General features: G+C 38.7%; 1 protein-coding gene across 1 annotated transcript in view; it reads left to right on the forward strand.

Moving 5' to 3' along the window:
* CRACR2A (calcium release activated channel regulator 2A) overlaps positions 1 to 20,422 on the forward strand; it is a 51,913-nt gene extending 31,491 nt beyond the window's left edge. The window contains exons 10-17 of the mRNA XM_075491768.1: positions 418 to 509; positions 2,792 to 3,119; positions 7,985 to 8,117; positions 10,616 to 10,697; positions 12,335 to 12,449; positions 14,142 to 14,243; positions 19,312 to 19,388; positions 20,312 to 20,422. Coding sequence (XP_075347883.1) covers positions 418 to 509; positions 2,792 to 3,119; positions 7,985 to 8,117; positions 10,616 to 10,697; positions 12,335 to 12,449; positions 14,142 to 14,243; positions 19,312 to 19,388; positions 20,312 to 20,402 — 1,020 coding nt within the window. The 3' untranslated portion in view covers positions 20,403 to 20,422. The remainder of the gene's footprint in view (positions 1 to 417; positions 510 to 2,791; positions 3,120 to 7,984; positions 8,118 to 10,615; positions 10,698 to 12,334; positions 12,450 to 14,141; positions 14,244 to 19,311; positions 19,389 to 20,311) is intronic.
* The last annotated feature ends 205 nt before the right edge of the window (positions 20,423 to 20,627 follow it).

A 20,627-nucleotide genomic window follows, 5' to 3' on the forward strand; every position in this document is an offset into this window, starting at 1 on the left:
GGTAAGAGCAGATCACATTAACTTTTTATCCAGCAGCAGAGAATGGGCCCCTAAGAAGTTCCAAAAGTACCGTAGCTTAAGGAGACTAAGCCCACTTAGTTTACACTTGTTTGTGTTCTTATTCCTACAAGAAGCTGCTAGTGTAAATCACCATATATCTATTGGCTTCTTTTCATTACATTATGCTGTTTTATTGGGGTCCACTTAGTTGACAAAGAAGATAGATTCTTGCAGGATCTGGAGTTTCCATGTTCTGAATGTTTATCAATCAGGATTTTGAAGCATTTATACCTCTAGGATTTTTACTACATTTTTTTCTTTCATATTCATTGCATTATTTAAGCATTAGGAATGAAGGCAGTTAACCATGATGAATAACAGGAGTAAATTAGTAAGAAGTATTCTGTATTTCTGCAGAAATGCAAAACAAATGTTCCAAAAGCCAGCTGGAAGCAAAGATCGGGGTCTGTCATTGGGAAATATATAGAGGGCAAGATGCTGCCTAACAGGTAAGAACTTTTTTTCATGTGTTCCCTGTTTGAGTACGATAAGGCTTATAGAAAGAACATGTGGAATGTTTTCTTTCTGATACCTTTGGACTTTTCAAAGCATGTATTTCTAAAGTGTCTGTCACTATAAGATTACTGCGCTCTTTAAGAAATTTGGAAATAAAGAGGCAAATTTTTACATAAAGCAAGTGTACTGTCTGCAAAGGCAAGAGTCTTCCCCATTGTGGATGAGTATATGCTGGGAGGCACAAAAGTTTGCCCGTTACCCTATGTTGATGTGGTACAATGTCCTTGGTAACTCCCTGAAAGAGTATACCTCCTCCCCTCTCATTGTAGAGGACAGCAGTCCTGTTGTAAAGTATAGGATGTGGAACTAGTAAAACGGAGAATTTAATTCTCAACTGTGTGGTTTTAAACTTGAAATCAACAGGAACAAGATGGTGATCTTGGTGAAACACTAGCATGCTTCCTTTGAGACAAGAGGGGCTGGAAAGAAGACTAGTATTTCACTTTGAAATAGCAGCTAAGACAATGTTCCTGCAGGCACAGGGTCATGAAGTGTAAAGAGGGAAAGCTTTCAGAGACACAGTTTAGTAAGTCCAGTACTGGGAAGTGGAGCATAATTGGCAAAAGCAATTATGGCACAAAAATCATAGAAAAAATTAAGTGGGAAGGACCTCTGATGTCTCTAGTCCAATCTCCTGCTCAAACAGGGATAACTCCAAAACTAGGACCCATCAGTGAGCAGTGCATATTGCTTTCGTTTTCTGGTAGTTTATTGTACAGTGCGCAGTCACCTCCTCCTCTGGTGATATTCCAAAATCTTTGCCTTCTGGCCAGTCCATAATTACTTCCAAGATTCCTGGGCGATTGGGGTTTCCTATCCGAGCCCGTTGTGTGGTCAGTGCAACCTACATACTCCATGTAGCATCAGTTGCATGACATGTAGAGGGGACCCTCCTTTTGAACATCCAGCTCAGTACTGGCAGCTGGGGTGCCAGGAGGAGCTGTGCTTCAGTACAAACCACTTCCGAAGCAGCTCAAACCCCTTCATATGCTGCCAATATCTCTTTTTCAGTTGGAGTATAGCAGGCCTCGGATCCTCTGTATCCCCAACTCCAAAACCCTAAGGGTCGACCTCGAGTCTCCCCTGGTGCTTTCTGCCAGAGGCTCCAGGTAGGGACATTCTCCTCCGCTGGCCCAAGGGCTACTGCATGAACTATCTCCCGTTTAATTTGTTCAAAGGCTTGTCATTGCTCAGGGCCCCATTTGAAATCGTTCTTCTTCCGGGTCACTTGATAGAGAGGGCTTACGATCAGACTGTAATTTGGAATATGCATTCTCCAAAAACTCACAACGCCTAAGAAAGCTTGTGTTTCCTTTTTGCTAGTTGGTGGAGACATGGCTGTTATTTTGTCAATCACATGCATTGGGATCTGACGACGTCCATCTTCCCATTTTATTCCTAAAAACTGGATCTCCTGTGCAGGTCCCTTGACCTTACTTTGTTTTATGGCAAAACTGGCTTTCAGGAGGATTTGGACTATTTTCTTCCCTTTCTCAAAAACTTCTGCTGTATTGCCCTACACGATAATGTCATCAATGTATTGCAGATGTTATCTAGTTGCTCAGGGCCTTGTTCAGTTGAGTTTTTGAACATCTGGATGGAGGTCCCACAGCCTCTTTGGGCACCTGTTCCCTTGCTGCACCAGTCTCATGAAGAAGTTTTGTTCCCTGTATCAAGTCAGCATTTCTTTTATTGCAACTTGCATCTGTGGTCATTGCACACATCTGAGAAGACTCTGGATCTGTTTTATCTGCACTCCCCCTTCTGTTGAATCCCCAGTTAGCCTTTTTTTCATCCATATTAAACAAACCCATCTCCCTACTACCTGCTAAAGAGAGAATTAGATTACACATAGAAAGGGTCTGGGTTGGGGGGTTGTTTTATTCTTCCAGAACAGAGTGGGGAGGAGCGTAGAGAAATTTACTTTAGCTATTCCATGAGGTTAGAAATGAGGCTAATCTTATGTTTTGTATTCTGGTTGAGGTTTTCGCCGTAAGTTATTAGCTTTCCCCATGATGCTTATAATTATCAAGCATGCTATATATATACATATTGTATGATGAGCTGACTTTTCAGTAGATACTGGACTGAATCTACTATGCCAGCTGTGAGGAGCAAAAAACATGCGAGATTAAATTCAGTTACACTAGAATAAAACAGTAGGAATCCAGGTCTGATATATTTTTGTGACGTACGTACTTTTTTCTCTGTCTAGCCATTCATTTGAAGAAGATGATGTTTTCAATAACTCAAAGAGAAGGAATTCTACCAGCCTGAATGGAATTCTCTCTGTAGAGCCTGATGCTGGAGCCACTGGAGGAATGTCTAAAGCATCACATCTCCAAAGAATAATATCAATTGAGGAAGATCACCTACCCCAGCTTCTTGACAGGCTGGTTGATAAGCAGCTGAACAGATGGACTGGAGAAGATGAGAATACTTCTTCTGAGATGGAAATGGATAAGGCAAACACAGAAAAATCGATGAAACATGCACCATCATCTTCTAGAGAGCAGCCTGTAGGGAAGGAAACACTGTCAAATGTAAGAGGGCAAAGTGGACCTCACCTTGAGTATTGTGTGCAGTTCTGGGCCCCACCATTTAAGAAGGGTGTTAAGGTGCTTGAATGCATCCAGAGGAGGGCAACAAAGCTGGTGGAAGGGCCGGAAGGAATGTACTATGAGGAGCAGTCAAGGACTCTGGGCTTGTCTAGTTTGGAGAAAAGGAGGCTGAGGGGCGACCTCATTGCTCTTTACAGCTTCCTGAGGAGGGGAAGTGGAGAGGAAGGTGCTGAGCTCTTCTCCTTGGTATCCAGTGATAGGGAATGCCTCAAAGCTGCATCAGGGGAGGTTCAGACTTGACGGTAGGAAACATTTCTTTACCAAGAGGGTGGTCAGACACCAGAACAGGCTTCCAAGAGAGGTGGTCAATGCCCCATGCCTGACAGTGTTTAAGAGGCATTTGGACAATGCCCTTAACAATGTGCTTTAGCTTTTGGTCAGCCCTGAAGTGGTCAGGCAGTTGGGCTAGATTATCGTTGTAGGTCCCTTCCAACTATCCTATCCTATCCTATCCTATCCTATCCTATCCTATCCTATCCTATCCTATCCTATCCTATCCTATCCTATCCTATCCTAAAGGACCTTGGAAAACATGAAATGGTGTTGAAGGGTAATGCGTTATTCTTAGAATCTAAAATTATTTAGTTTTCTGTTTTTAAGTTAAAGCATGACAAATTTCACTTTTTGTGACATTTCTTATATTCTGATACTTTTGAATCAGCTCTGGTGGCTGTTACACTATCTGAGAAATAATGAGAGCAAATGTCTTCTCAAAAAATAATTCAAAAGTAAAGATTTTTAATTATCAAATTGCCATCCAGATTTTTTTTTCAGCTCTAGCTTGTATGTGCATGTTAACAATGAATTCACCGTGCAGTAATAGTCCTTAAAACAATATGCTGGAAGGTACATTTCTTTGGAGTCTAAAGTCCTTCTTGCACTGTGTTGCTTCAGAGCTAGCTGTGCTTGTTTTCTAATTTTAGTATCATTGTTAAGTATTATTCATTTTTAGATTCTTGAAGCACATATTAAAAGGATTAAAGTATAGGAAAAATAGGTATGCTTGGTCATAATTATATAGTTCTCTTAGAAGAAGCAAGCATATCTTAAAAATTATGATAGAATTATGCCATGGTTACATAATAACTTCTAAGTGGTACATTTTAATAAAAAGTCTAGGGCACAGAACAGAGCTTCATCGTTTGAAATTATTTAATACAATGCTACTTTTTGCTTGCTATATGACTTATTTTGTATCACATTTTTGAAGTATGGCATCATTGGACTTTAGGACAGCAAAAGCCAGGTAGGTCATCAAGTCCAACTAGGACAAACCCGTTCCGCCTGCTCTGTTTTGGCAGTCATGCCCCTTGAAAGTACATCTTCTCAGCTGGGTAGGAACTGGGCATTCCTTCAGATCTTGTTTCTTATAATTGCCTTTTTTTCCCCCAAAAAACAATTGAGAGCAAGCAGGGAGGGAAGAGAAGAAATCATAAAATATCTCCTGACTGGTTGTTGAAGACATTTTGTTTCAGTTTCTAAAGAAATGTCGTGAGGGTAAAAAAGAAGTTCATTTCCAAAGGTCACTTAAAACTGGGAATTCAATTTTTTTTTCTATGAAATGTCAGTGCCTTAGCCCAGCCCTTAGTTTGGGTTGGTTTTTTGCTTGTTTTTTAAAATTTAGTTAAAAAAAAACACAGCAGAATACTCCTTTCTGATAAACTGTCTGTCCATGTGGCACTGAAATATGTGCATGGTCCTGCATGGTCCTCTTGGTCTGCTGACTAGGTCTGCCAATGACTATTCAATTGATGGCATTCTGTTGCTTAGGGCAGTCTCTAGGCTGTGTAAGTGTCTGACCACTGCCACTTTGTGTGAGTAGTGCTTCGTCTCCTTCCATACACCAGCTGTAGTCTGATGAATTTCGCATACAACTTTACATTTCCTAAATGATGGCTCTTGGAATCACCAGTTGTTGACCATGAGATTTAGACATCAGAAGTGATCTTGTTCCATACAGTGCTCACACACTGATTCCCTCTCCTGACAGCATGCCTGGGCTAGGAGGGGTGGTATTCAATTAGTAAGTGTTTTCAGGGTAGCTCTGCATTTAATCCTCAACTGGAGCTGAAGACGACTTCAGAAAAAGATAACTCCCTTCTTGCTGCATCATGAGTTATGAGGTGTAGAGTCTCACAGCCGTATGTCAACTAGACTGTCTTCTGCAGCAAGTCCTCTCCCCTCATGTCTTACTGCTCAAAGGATCTGCAGTATAAAGGAGTGTAGGATCTAGAAATACTTGTGCAAAGGAGGCAGAATTATTCCATGCAATTGTTACATATGTAGCTCACTCAGATATGAAGTCTTGTCATTCTCTGTTTTGCACTAGGAAGATGAAGGATCTGAGACAACCTGTACATTTTTCAATTTATCACCATTTGTGTTCCTGTAGTCTACATGGCTTTGTATTACTGCATTCCATGATCTCATTGCTTACTATACTGAACTCAGGCTCCTAGATTTCCTATTCACCATACATTCACAGTCATTTAGCTGCTAATCCTTTGTGACCTACCGCATCTTATAGGCGAGTAGAACCAATATAAATTTTTTCTCCTTTTAGAAATGAACAAGTCAATTTCCATCCTATGGAAGGTGACTTCTGGAAGTGTTTAAGAATTTGCAGCAGTAGATGAGGCCAGCAACTGCTTTTTTGTTAACAGTCAGGTAGAACATTTTTCTGAGTGGCTATGAAGACAAAGCAGTACATAAGCAGAAATGTGATTGGGAAAACACCTGAAGGAACCATAATGGAAATTAAAGCAAGATTTTCTGTCCAAAATCTCTGCCTGAGATGCAATTCCTCTCCCCTCTGTTCTTTCAATATGGAATATGATCCACTATTTTTATACCTGCCATCTTCCACATTTGTGTTAAATTGCACAAAAGGTAGGTATGTTACTTGACCTGGCTACTGTTTACATGAAGGCCACTCAAAAGACACAACTAGGAAAGACTTTTTCAGGCTGCATTGTAAACTAAAGGAAATTTACATCCCACTGCTATTCCATTATCCCATCAGCACTTTGTTGAAGCAGACTATGAAGTAGCTCATCCCTTAGTATAGTGTTCAGATGCAGTTTTAGAATCAAATTTTATTATTAAGGTTGTTTTCATGAGTGGACTTGATACATCTCAATGAAAAATGACTGCCTATTATGCTGGGAGTTGAGCTGAAGGCCTCTGGTGTCTTTGAGTCTTAGTGCTACTGAGGTGTGTATGACCACTAGGGACAAGGTATTTCAGGTCATGTAGTCCATGTATTTAGTTATTATTCTCAGAAGCACTGTGAAAATGGTGCCAAGCTGATGATTGTATGTTAACTTGTTTTATTTCCCAGACCACGCAGACTAATAAGCTGGGAATGTTTTTCAGCAGAACTGAAAATGTGCTTTATATAGATGTATGTGTATTACTAGCAGCCTATAGTTGCAGTGGAGTTTGGGATTTTAATAGAAAAGGAGAAGTGAACAATGAGATAAGAAATCTCTGTGTAGTTGTAATGGGCTATTAGCCCAGCTCATGAGAGACATGTATTTTTGTCCCCAAAATTTACAGCAGTGAATGAATTTTTTTCATACTAATGAAGACAGCAGCTCAAGTTTTTATTTTTTTTTCTCCATCAAGTGCAGCTCTCTGTTGTTTCTGCTTCTTTCTGTAAGGCTTCAGTATATTTGTAGAAAACATTTGCAGGGCCAGACTTCAATGTCCCATTCAAAGGACTGTCAGGCAGTGAGTTCGGTTCTGATGTCTTCTTGAAGTCAGCAGTCTCAGGGATTCTGTACCTCAAATGCCTGGCAGAGGGCCTTTCCCTCCCTCCCCTTCTTTCCTCTCCTCTCCCTCCTCAGAACCCCTGCCCCAACAAACTAATGCCAGGAGCATCCATGATCTTACTCCCCTTCTGCAGCATTAAGAACAAACTCACTATCTCCCTCTTCCTCCCCCACCTTTGCACAAAACAGGAGAAGAGGCCAGCTAGGGCACCCCCTGCAAACCAGCTGGTGCTACAGTGTTCTTCCCTAAGCAACTCCTGATCTACATGCAAAAGTCTTGGGAATAATGACCTACTTGACAGAGGATATAAATATTCTCTCCAGCATCCACTTAGCTTAGCCTGCAGTAAACAGGACCTGCATAGACAGAACAAATTGTTCTTCTTTCTGCTTAAAAAACTAAATGACAGAAACAAAGCTGAATGTTTACAGCCTGATTAACTGGGTCTAACTCTCCCTCTGTCTGTCTTTTTCCCCATGCTTCTGCCTGTAATGTTAAACAGATGTAAAAGTCCAGTAATTCCTGTGGAGCCTCTTGGCTCCACAGTAGTAGCAGAGAGAAGAATCTGATGATAGATGGCATAAGCTAAAAAATTATGACTTTGCTTCTGTTATCTAGGTGAAGATGTGCTCCTCTGTGTCATTGGTATAGGATGAAACTATTGAGCAGAGCTGTGTGAACCTTTATGGGTTTTGATTTGTAGGGATGAACATAAACCATTTTCTTTTGGCAATTTCATGCATTTTTCAGTGCAGTCTTAAGGTTCATATTCAGTATACTTCCAGAGCTCAGTCCAAATCACTGCACTTCAAATCATCTGGAATGATGCATGGCAAACATCTGAAATACTGAGTTATTTTAAGAAACAGAATATTGCTTTATGAGTAATGGAGAACACGATAGGATAAAATCTCTTCTTTTTCCCATCTCAGTTAGCATTCAAGACAAGGCAAATTGGAGAAGCAACAGGATTTATAGAACAGTTGGAGACTAATGTTTGCTCTTACTTGAAGGAGGAGAGAATAAACTCTGTCCCAGACCGCTTATTCAAGATTATTTTTGTGGGCAATTCGAGTGTTGGAAAGACCTCATTCTTAAGGCGATTTTGTGAAGGTCGTTTTTTCCCAGGCACAGCTGCTACTGTAGGTAAGTTTAAGAAACATTATTACTATTATTATTTTTGTTCCAACAGTACTTAGCAGCTTCTACTGCAATCAGGCCCTGTGTTATAAAACAGAAACATACAGATGTTGTAAAAGCCATTATCCAAGAGGAGAGTAGGACATGCAAAGTGAGTTCTCCTAACCTGGGAAGCAGATAATTGGTGGAGAGGTTTCAGAGTAGTTTTCATACTGAAATCCTGGCAGCACTGAAATAAATCAGAAAAATACTATTGATTTCAGTGAAGCTAGAATTTCCTTGTAGATCTCACTGTTCTGAAACTGATATCCTGTCCTCTGGACTGCACTGTAGTAACCATCCCACCTCTATACCCCATCTCTATCCCTCTAAGTAATCTGATTTTGTTTTAAAGAGAAAGTAGAATATCTGAATTATGTTTGAAGATTTAGCATTATACTAAGCACCAAAGAAATATGTTGGACCAGTGTTTTCAAAGCCAAACATTTCAAAGCCTACATTGTACTTACATTGCCTGAAGTTGTAAACCAAACTTTCAAAAGTCAAACGCATAATCAAGGTACAAAAACTTAAGTATAGGCTATTGCAATGCAGCTGAGTTACTATAAATGACCAGATTCATTATACTTACTCTGTATTTAGGCCTTACTTATTCTGCAGCATATATGAAATAAAACTTGTTCACAATAAAAGGTATAAATTTATGGATTTGTCTTGCATTTGTGACAATCTAAGAACATTCAGGTGAGCAGTTGCTGTAGCTCCCTTGACTTACGGGGTAGATAAAAACACCTGAGATTAAATTTCTACTGGTATGTTGAGTGTCTAAGTTCACATTAGAGTCAGGGAAGATCTAAGATCTTAGTATAGGGATTTAAATTAATTTTGGCACTACAAGGTATTTCACTTGGCCTTCAGCTGCTGCTTTGGAAGAGAGCAGGTTTCCTGGGTGTCCTGCCAGATTGAAATAGATGTTTTGAATACCAAATGGCATCTCAGATAGCACGAGGTGCCGTGAGCAAACAGCTGAATTCTGCCCCACCATCCTCTCCAAATCAATCCAGTCAGAGGAGCCTAGGGATCGATTAATCTGACCCTTGATGCCTACTTCAGGGTGAGCTTAGTCATTAACCAGGAGCTTAGACTCCTGGTTCTTCATTGACTAGATCTTCATTAACTGTAATGCGAGCTTAGACACCTATATGCACTTGTCTACATTTAAGAGTCTGGTGCTATGTTCTATCCATGATATCTAATCATGTTACCTTGTAAATAGCTGATATGCTTTTCTAGACTGTGAGGTCTTACACAGTGTGTGCAATTGCCTGGCGCTTCCAGAGGAGAAGCACAGGAATGCATCTGACCTTTTCATCTTTTGGCTGGTCATCCATTCTTCTTGTAAATGCAATGGCAAGAAAGTATTTGTCATAGTTTGATTTAGTCTTCACATCAATGAGTTTCACAGGTGTGGACTGTGGCTAGCAAGATACAGACAGTTGAAAAGTCAAGTGAACAACCTGGAGAAGAGTGTTCTCATTGAATGTTTACAGAATGGCTCAAATGTTTTCCCTTGAGATATAAGCAATGGATATATCTTCCATCCAGATTTCTTAATTGCCCATTGAAGGAACGTGGGCTTGGATGCTTCTTCATTAATGCCAGTGGTAAAAATCCCATTGGTGTTGAAAATGGTCCTGAAGAAATTGTTGATGACCTACTGAGGTCCCTTCCAACCTGAATTATCTATGATTCTGTGATTCTATGATACAGTACAGTGTGATACAAGAAAATGCAGGTTGTCATTAGGAGGAGGCAGTGACTGATTAATATTTAAGACTGTAATTATTGTTATAAATATCCAGAAGATACTTATATCATCACAGGTTAGGGGAATTGGGAGAGGATTAATTTAAAAGTTTAGATAAATTAATTTTTGTCTCACTTCCGTTTAGCCACATAAAAAGCAGGGGACTAACCTAACTGTTGTCAACTCATCTTCTATATTCTGAAGAGTATATATGGAGGAGGTTCTCCACATATTCAGTTAATCTATCTTCAGCATTTATCTTAGGTTCCACTGTCCCCTTAGTGTGGTACCTTGTGTTTTTCCACTAACTGTAGAAGGTGCCTATGTGGCTAGCTCAGACTAAACGCTGAAATTTCAGACAACTGAAGTTATACAGCATGAATTCCAGGTTAAATGGCTTAGACTGCTGTGGACTGTCAAATGGACCTTTGACTCATGTACCCTGATTTGGAAAGTTACTTATCATACAGCTTTTACAAAAGTCAACTGCTCTGTTAACATTCAGTATTTTATTACTGAAGAACTTCTGGCAAATAAAAGCTCTTGTTGTTCTCTGACAGTTAGAGGCTATGGGCATAATGTTTAGTGTAGTATCTATCTTGTTACCTTTCTGGAATTGTTGCTATTTGCTGGATCAGGTTTTCAAAGACCAAACTGAGCATATAAAGAGACAACCTACCTTGTATTTCTGTTATAGGTGTGGATTACAATGTGAAAACCATCACAGTAGATAATACCCAGGTAGCCCTGCAACTCTGGGACACGGCTGGCCAGGAACGGTGAGAAACATTCTGTTGTGGTTTAACCCTGGTAGTCAGCTAAGCACCACACAGCTGCTCGCTTACTCCCCCATCAAGTGGGATGGGGGAGAGAATCAGAAGGGTGAAAGTGAGAAAACTCATTGGTTGAAATAAAGACAGTTTAATAATAATAAAAAAAAACACCAAACCCACCACCACCAAAAAAAAAACAATGAGGAAAAGAAACAAAACCAAGAAAAACAAGTAATGCAAAAAACCCCAGTTGCTCACCACCAACCAATCAATGCCCAGCCAGTCCCTAAGCAACTGCAGCTTCAGCCCCCATCTCTCCACCCCACAATTTTATTGCTGAGCACAATGTCATATGGCATGGAATATCCATTTGGTCAGTTGGGGTCTGCTGTCCCAGGTGTGTTCCCCTCCCAACTTGTGCACCCCAGCCTACTCACTGGCGGGGCAGTCTGAGAAGCGGAAAAGGCCTTGACACTGTGTAAACACCATTGAGCAGTAATTAAAATGGTGTGTTCCCAACACAGTTTTCATCACAAATCCAGCACATAGCCCCATACAAGCTAGTATGATGAAATTTAACTCTATCCCATGCAAAACCAGTACACATTCTAAGGTTTTGCTTCCTTGAATCACCTGTTTGAAGATTAGTAAGCATGGACCTAATCCTGCTTCTTGGGAGAGGAACAAATATAGGACTATTCCTAATAGAGCCAGTGAATTCACAGTTTAGATCCTTCCCTAGCAGAAATAATGTGCTGATTTGGTGCTGAGTGTCCATTGAAAAACTGCCAGTCTGTAAAAGAGAGTCTTATTAAAGCTCTTAAAAGTTTAGTACCACACAATTTCTTTAGGAGGAAGGCTGATTTTAAAATGTACCTAGAATTATTTCTATAGCAGAAAATGCCTTAATAGTTTTTAAAAAAGATGTTTTTTTTTCACCAAAACAATTCCATTGTAGTTTTTGTAAGTTTTCAGTGGTAATTTCCTTCCCCACCTCCTCACCTATTGTGTAATTTTCTATTGCTAAAAGCAAGGATGATAATGATGATCTACGTTTTCTACAGGAAGCTTGGGAAAAAAGCCCCAAACAGAAATCCAGCTAGCTTTAGGCAGAGCACTTTGTGAGGGGGAAATTTCTGCTCCAACCTTAACGTGAAAGAGGATGGGAGAAGGTGAGATATGTAGCTGATTATCCAGACTAACCCAGAATCAATTAAAGAAGGCAGAGAGAACTTTTCCAAACACTTTCTTTAAAAAGATTTTTTTTTGCAAAGAATTTATTTGCTGTTGCAGTAATTCGTGTTAGTAGTGTCCTCCGTGAATCTTCTGCTGATTGTGAAAAGGGGTCTGATGATTCAGGAAGAACGGGATTGCTTACTACAATTCATAATAAGCCTCACCTTTCAAACAGGATCTGCAGTGAAGATCAGTATTACAGCTTCTCCCTTGTCTAGTTTATGGAATTTTAGAATACATATGTAAACCAAATTAACAGGGGTTTAACCCTTATGAAGAATAAATGATTAGAAGAAACCGTATAGCAATATCTTCCTTTGCGGGGGGGGCATTACTATGAAATTTTACTTATATTGTCAGATTGCTACTTCTGTTGAAGAGAGCTATAAACAGGTTCTTACTTGTAGGTACCGAAGTATTACCAAGCAGTTTTTCAGAAAAGCTGATGGTGTCATTGTGATGTATGATATAACAGCAAAAGACACATTCACAGCTGTCAAGCAGTGGCTGATAAGCATTGAGGTAACATGAACCTAACTTTAAATCTAAACTCTGGTGTTACTATTCTCTACCTTCTTCTGGACAGGGAGTGTTAGCAGGGCAAAGCACAGAAAGCAGCATGTTTCTTGTGTTGTCAGAATTACATTTTTGTTAGTGATTTTGGTCTGCATAGTTACCAGTAAAGCTGTTTTTAGAAGCTCTGTGTCTATGAAAATAATCACAGTTCCAGGGTTTTAAGGATTTGAAATGAGTGGTGGGGAAAGCCCAGCATGGAGTCCTCTGATTTCTCATAAAGGTTATCTAGCTGATGACTCCCATTGGATCACCACTAGCACTGGGAGGTACTTTGGATCAGTGATGATGGTCTGATGATCACTGATCATCACTAGCAGTTTGACAACCAAGTATGTAGCTCACGGGAAATTGACTGTGTTGTGAACATAAGCCATAAACTTAAAGCTATAATACCTACATTAGTGCTATAAAACTGTCTTGTCGTAGACAGTTCAGTTTCCTAGGGATCATCCTTTCAACCACATGAAAACAAAATCATAGCCCATGCCACTGAGTGGCTTCGGTTAATTAAAAATTCTCTTTTTTTCTCTTGGTATATCTCTGTAGCTCATAGACAACATATTGGGAGTGCAAGCAGCTGAATTTGCCTGTGGCCAAAAGAAAAAATAAAAATAAAACTGAGGCTGCTGCTGTAAAGGACTGAGTTGCTAGAGAGAACAAAGTGTGACTTCCTCACTATTGCAGAGTATTGCTACTGAAAAAGTAGGGGACAAACTGGTATGCGAAGACCATTTAGTCTGATTTTATTGGGCATGTGTTCTAGTATAATACACTGTTTTCCATAATGGCCAATAGGTGGCTTTGCAAGTTGAAATTAGGACTCATTCATTCCAATGTTGCCAAAGAGGCATAGTTAGAGACTCAGTTCCTCATCTGAGTAGCTCTACTGAAGTAATAGTAGCATGCATCTTGTAAGAACAGGCCCTTATTAAATATATGATCTTAACAAAATTCTTATAATTCAGTATGGTAGAAGCTAGAGGAGAATTCCAGGTTTTGATTGAGAAAAATCAAATATTGTGGTCAAAATCTTTTTCCAAGCTGTAGTAGTTCACTCATCTTTACTGACTAATTTTGTTTGCTACAAACTATTGCTAAGTTGAAGACGTACGGCCAAGTCCATTTACTGCTGCATCACTCATCCCACTTTATGAATGTACTCATAATAATTCTAACCATTTTCAGAATGAATTTTGATTCGTGCCTATTCCATGTATTTTTTGGGGCCTATTCTGGGTATCTCTCCATTACTTTATGCAATTTATTTGCATAATTGTACCCAGATGTTGTCATTATTTTCCTGCCCATGTAATTAGAAAAGCAGTGGCTATAAACGTACAATGTCAGAGCCTGTGTAGCATGGTAGTTTTCTCTCTCCCATTTTAATATAGAGTCTGATGAGCTTCTGTGCTGTTATTAAAAAATGCCAAGTTAGTGCAATCTCTAGCATTCTGTCTTTTTCATGCCTTTTATCCAACTTTAATTCCTGACATGTTTCTAAGTAAAGTGGCACATACCCATCTCATACATGATGTCTTAAATGTCTTGTTGCAGTGTGACATTTGTTAGTTTTTATCCTCTTGATCTGTGATTTTTTAAATACAATGCCTCAGTTGATATTTATTCTTTGTTCTGCAGGAGACAACTGGGGAGAATGTACCTGTGCTTTTGTTGGGTAATAAAACTGATAATGAAAAGGAACGTGAGGTCCCTATGGGAATGGGAGAGCATCTTGCTAAGGTACTATACTTAGAGGGGAACCCCTTACAAAACTTTAAGGTGAAGGTTTTAAAATGGAGTCTGAATGTGTCTAAATTCATAGAAACACAGATTAATTTTAATCGGACTTAAATTTAATTAAGGATTAATTAATTTAATTAAGGATTAATTAATTATTAGGAACACCATCACACTCATCAGTTCAGCTCTCAGTGATGTAAGGGCTGATAATTATAGTAGTTATAAAACTGTCTAGATGGAAAAAAACCAAAAAGTGAGTGGTGCAAAAAATATTTAAGAATTCACTTTCATTGTCTCTCCCCTCTCTCTCTTTTCCTTTGTTGTGCCCCGCCCCGCCCCCCCCCCCCCCCCCCCCCCCCCCCGATTCTTAACAGAGAGATAATTTGGGGACCTTTTCTCCCTCCTACCTCCTGTAAAACCACAGAAGACCATCTGTTACTCCTATGGTAGGAGTAGAAAACATGTTTACTTTTATTAACTTTCCACCAAGGAGAAAAAATAAGTAGAGTTAACAGTCTGCATCTACCAGAGCACTGGTGATCCATGGGCCATAATTTAAGCATTAAGAGACTGCAAACAGCAGATACTTGTTTATATTCCTGTGTACCATGCCCATTAATTTTTCTTTTGAATCTCTCTATACAATGCATTTAGTTTGAAAACCAAAGTCTCCAGAATATTCATTTATTTAGAAATAAATAATCCCAATATTTCTGAGAAATTAACTGAGTTGGTAGGAATTTACCTAAATTGACCAATGTGCTGGATTTCACATATGTACTTGTTTCTCCTTTGAAAATAGATTTACAGCTCTGCTTGCTGGTAACCAGAAAGGATATTTTCAAAACTTGAAATGCAGCTGAATTGTTCTTGGTTTATAGGAAAGATTGCTGCTAGGTACCTCTCTATAACTGAAAGAATTAGGGCCAGATCTCTTTTTATCTTATTTTGAGTATTCATACAGCCTTTTACAACCATACCTCCATATTCAGGTTTGTGTCCATTATTTTGTTTTTATAGGGGAGCAATATCAGCCTTGAACTTCATCCCTCAAAGGTTCTCCCTTTAGGAAATCTGCTTTATTTTCTTGTATGCATGGAAATGCAGATAGTTTTGAGACCCTGGAGGCTAGGAGGGACTCCAGGGTGTAACACTGAATCCTTCTGTGAAAAAACAAATGACACACAAATGCTAAATGGACAGAGTAGGTGTCTTACATGTCATTCAGCTCTCTTTAAAAATTGTACTAGTAAAACAAAGATGAATCATTCTAATATACAGAACTCACAGCCCACGAGGCCATTAATTCTAACATGTCATGCAAGAAAATGTTTTGCATAAGTAAAACAAAGAAAGTTGTCAAATTAAAGATGGTTATAATCAAATGAATGGATCTGAATGACTCATTTGAATGTTTGAATGTTCTGCCTGAGGTAGCTAAGGGAAGGAATGATTAATGACAATGGATTAGTTGAAAAGCAGCGTAGATATAATTAAATTATAAGAATTTGCTTGCTGAGCTAATAATAGCCATGAATTTTAATGAAATATTAATTCTTACTAAATAGCCGTGTAATTCTTAAGAAGCCACATACCACTGTCTCTATTAGTGAATGCAACTGAGTTACTTATTTTGTGAATAATCCCATTAATTACTCACAAATGACCCAAAATACATGGGACTAGATACTGAGCTGATACAAATATGTACAGCCATATTTGGTGAAAACAACCCTGAAGCTGTTCTCGTGCAGGCAAAGAACCAGATTAGCCTGTTGACCCTGAAGTCCAACAGTTTTTATGGACTGTTTCAAGGTCTCACAGGATGGGATCGTTTTTACCTATTTTTTTTCAGAGGGGAATGCGTACTTCACACTACACCAATGTGTACAGCCCAGCTGTATTAACTCTTGCTTTGCTTCAGTCCCACATCTCACAAGTCAGTGTACTACAAATTTGGTCAGAAACCCAAGGGCTCACATTATAATGCACGTGTTGCATAACTTCTTTGCAAGGCAGGCAGCACAGTTCATTATTAAAAGGAAGAATGGCAGCCTGAAATGACTCCTTTCAATTCCTTGTCATTTGAGAAGACTGGTAGTTGCAGTCTGTGTGTGATACCCCAGGAAAGGGGGGGATAGAATGAGGATAGGGATTCTGGAACACATCATAGGGAACAAGGCTGTGATGAAGCTGATCTGTAGTTGGATGAATGAAAGAGTAAACATCATGATAGTAAGGAGAGTTTTGCAGTATTGACTTTGCAGGGAGAAACAGCAGACACAAACCAAAATGTTCACATGCAGTACAAGAGTGACCTGATGGAAAACATCTAAAACTCTCTTGATAGAGCTACTGGGAGTATAAAGAAAAAGAGAAAGAAAAAAGAAAAGAAAAAGAAAAAAAGGCAAGTCTTTCTGACTTTTTTAGCAGAGGATCCAGAAGGAAAACTGCATTTAACAAATTTCTGGTTAGCTTAGCTTGATCCACTGATCAAGAGTTCATACAAGCACAACAAGAATACAGAGTGTATTCAGATCATATTGTGAGCATCCAGGAACAGCCAATATTCTATTTGAGTGGATTAGTGTAACCACTGACAATTATTTAAATAAAATGGCTTATAATATAGGTGCTGCTCAGGCATTTAGGCAGCATGACTTTATTTTGGCCCCGCACAGGCTTCCTGAATGATCTTAAATGGGTCAATAAATCCTTCTCTATCTCTGTTTCTCAACTATAAAATAAGATAATAATGCCTTTGTCTGCCTTGACTTTGCAGACTATGTATGCTTCATGGGATGAGGACTGTTACTGTGTGTTCATACAGTGTCTCTTTTATGAGCCTGTCAGTGCCATTATTATACAAATACTGCTAATTAGGGAGCTATTCTTCTCAGAGTGATGCTACTTTACAGGACAGAAATTGCCCAGTTTCCTCTGGTAAACATTCATTTTCCTCCCTGTTTGTTAGATGTCTGCTGATTTGTATGTAACTTTTTAAAATGAAGTAATTGCCAGTGGTCTCCCAGGTTCAATAGCTAATTCCTGGATGGAGATGGATGGCATTTCCTGGCTTATTAATTATATGTCTCCTGCCTTCTGCTGCTTTGTTCTCGTTGCATATGCTATCAATTAAAGTTTCCTCCCTGATTCAAAGGAATGACACTTTGCATTTCAAGGCTGACTCCCCCTCCAGAGAAGGACCTGCTTGCCAGACTGACAGAAATAAGCAATTAATATCAATTGAATTTAAATTGTTACCTTTCACCAATAAGAATTTTCCCTACCCGTGGAATTTGTTGAAAAATCCATTCAGATTCATGCCAGCATAAATGATGTCATCACTGAGAGTTCTCCTCTAGTGAAATTCTGTTGTATGTGGGGAAGATGTAGTAGTATCACTCTCTGCTTGACTGAAATAGAGTAGCTAGATACTGACCACAGTAGGTTTTCTATTAGAGTTCTGATCAGCTGAGCAGAAAAAAGGAGTGTAAATTTTATTTCAAACTTCTGTTTACGTAGCCAGCAAGAAATTTAAGCCAGTCAAATTTTATTTTAAAACTTTTCTAAGGAAAGCAAGGGAATCATAGGGTTACATCATTGTAAATATTATACAGAATACTGTTTAAAAAAAAAATCAATAAAATATCCATCCAACAGTAACATTGCCTGATTTCTTCCCTTCTCTGCTCTTCTGTGCTTATCTGGCCACCCAGAAATTACTACAACTGGTTCAATCCTGATGTTCATTAGAACAAACCATTTAACCATTGACAACATATTCAAAACTGACATTTGATAACATTGAAGCATTTTTTAGAGCTGCTAAAATAAACTACCATATTTATGAAAGTTTCCCCACACTTTTTTTGTCTTTGAAATTTCATGAAGATGATAAAAATTTCAAAAAGCTATGCAATTTTGGAAGCATGGTATATTTAAAAACAAAACAAAACAAAACTGAAATACCTGGTCATTTTAATGGGAACTTTTGAAAACTGAATTGTAAGTGTCTTATGAAGGGTGGTTCAATAAGTACAAATGCAGTAACCACAGTTAATAGCAAACAAATGAAAATATGCAGACATGTGATTGTCATTGCCTAAGCTACTGACTTACTCATTTGAATTTTAACCTGCTGTCATAAATAGCAATAAGACACATAGAAAAGTGGAAAGTGAATAGAAAGTTGAAATCTGGATGGGTAGAAGGGCAAGTAGTAGTACCATAGAGGCAATGTAGGTGAGCTTCAATGTAATATCTTGTGAAAGTAGTCAGATGTCTATTTTGGAGAGGATAATCTGTCATTCCCTCTCAAACTTCTCTTGCCATCACAGCTGCCAGGTCAGGCTTCTGTGCAAATGATGTCTTGCATTTGCATTTATTGTGATAAGGCTTCAGCTGAAGTGCTGAGAATGTCTCCAGGGCTTGATCATTTATCCCATTTATCCATTGTTCTTAATTGCAAAGCTCCCAAGGGCTACAAAACCAAAGGTGCAGGCTGACTGCAAAAGGAGGTGCAGAAAAATTTCACAAGTACAAAAAATGAAATAGAATTAATTTGTTGTTATTTTTTGCTGAGGTTTTTAACTGGTCATTTGCTGGAAAACATTGGTCTCAAACTGTTGAATACAGAAATACTGCTGCTGAAGCTTTCCAAGATTAAAAAAAAACCAAAGTCACTGGAATTCTTTTCACCTGCTTTGTCAAGCACTCAGTAATGTACTGATGTCCTTATCATCACAAGGAATGTTCACAAGACTTCAGTACCTTACAAGACATGTTTGCGTTTGAGCCTTTGAGAGATCAGGCTCTTACAGCAAAAGCCACTATAGAACAAATATCTGCTAAGACATGCATATAGTTGTTGTTTGGGAGGCACACTTGGACTTCTTTTCTTTTGTTACTCTTTACTGTTAGCTCTAGAATTAAATGCTAATTTTTTCTAAGATGATCTATTTCTGTTTCTTTATTTGCATATTTCAGTATATCTGTGTTGTTTTTTTAAAGCTGGAGTGAGATATTGTGCAAAATTAATTGAAATGGTCTTTCTGTTTGATTCTAGGATTACAATTTAATTTTCTATGAATGCAGTGCATATTCTGGGTACAATACCAAAAAGTCTGTGCTTCATTTAGCTAGGTAAGAAGAAAACACTATCTATGAGTTCTATATGTGCCTGACTTCCCTGTCACTGATGACAGAGTGAATTCTGTTTGTTAAATTAGTTTGATAGGAACTTACGGTGATGAAATACTTGTTCCTTTTTAACTGGTCTGTAGCCTGACCCTGTTGCTCCAACTGAGCAGTTGTTCAGGTTCACAAAGAGTCCCGTGTAAGCTAGTGAAGTTCGGTATAGACCCAGAAACACCTGAATTGTTGCTAGGAAAGCTGAGGGCCTGGGGCGTTGTGATAGATCTTGCAGAAAGTTCTTGGAGGTCTGGAGAAATATGCTTGGAAATGGATGCTGGTGACTCCTTGCAGCAGAACATTGGATGTGCTTCTTTCTTCCCTCTGCTCATTACAGCTCAAATTCTGCTGTATGCCTGGGGGCTGGGAGAGGGAGAGGTGGATTTTTGAAGTTATATAAAGGCTAGGGGTAAAAATACAGATAAATCTGTCCCCTCTGAACTACTTACAGAGGTGAAAACACTAGTAATGAATTGGCAGATCTTTATTGTTGCTGGAGTTAGGGAAATTTTGTGAATGGGTTAGGTAACTGATAAATGTCTAGGTAGCCAGATGTGTTTTTGTTTTGCTCCAGCCTCAAAAATAACAAATTAAAGTCACAGTTTGGAGTCTCTGTGATATACAATAAATGCTAACAATCAGCACCGACTACATTTTTCTATTGGTAGTTCTAATGTTCTAAATGAACAAAGGTGGTTTTGTGATGGAGCCACCATAATTGTACTTTTTTGTTTGTTTGTTTGCTAGTTCACAAAATTCTGTCATTTTCCGTTAATCTCTGGACAATTTTATAGGCTTGCGGGAAATGTTTTTTGTTTTGATCTCTTATGGGTATTATTGACTTTTTTCTCAAAAGTATTGTTTCTTTCCCCCAGGATTTTAAAGGAACATGAAGATAAAATGAAAGAGAAAACTATTGAACTTCAATCTGATATGAACAAAAAGTCTTGCTGTATCAGGCCATAAAATGCTGGGGCATGTTTAGACAAGTCATACGTTTGTACAACACTACATGGCACCATCAGATTTGCTTTATCTTCCAAATATTTATTCTGCTGTGTTCTGAGTGTAGGTGTAAGTGAACCTTAAAATCCTTGTATGCTCTGATCTTCACTTTTACAAATATTGTCTTTAGTTAATTGACAGTGTATTTGGGGCAGTAACAGTCTTTTATTCTGTTTGATGCCTAAC

This window comes from Mycteria americana, chromosome 1, assembly GCF_035582795.1.
Source record: "Mycteria americana isolate JAX WOST 10 ecotype Jacksonville Zoo and Gardens chromosome 1, USCA_MyAme_1.0, whole genome shotgun sequence".
Taxonomy (NCBI): Eukaryota; Metazoa; Chordata; class Aves; order Ciconiiformes; family Ciconiidae; genus Mycteria; species Mycteria americana.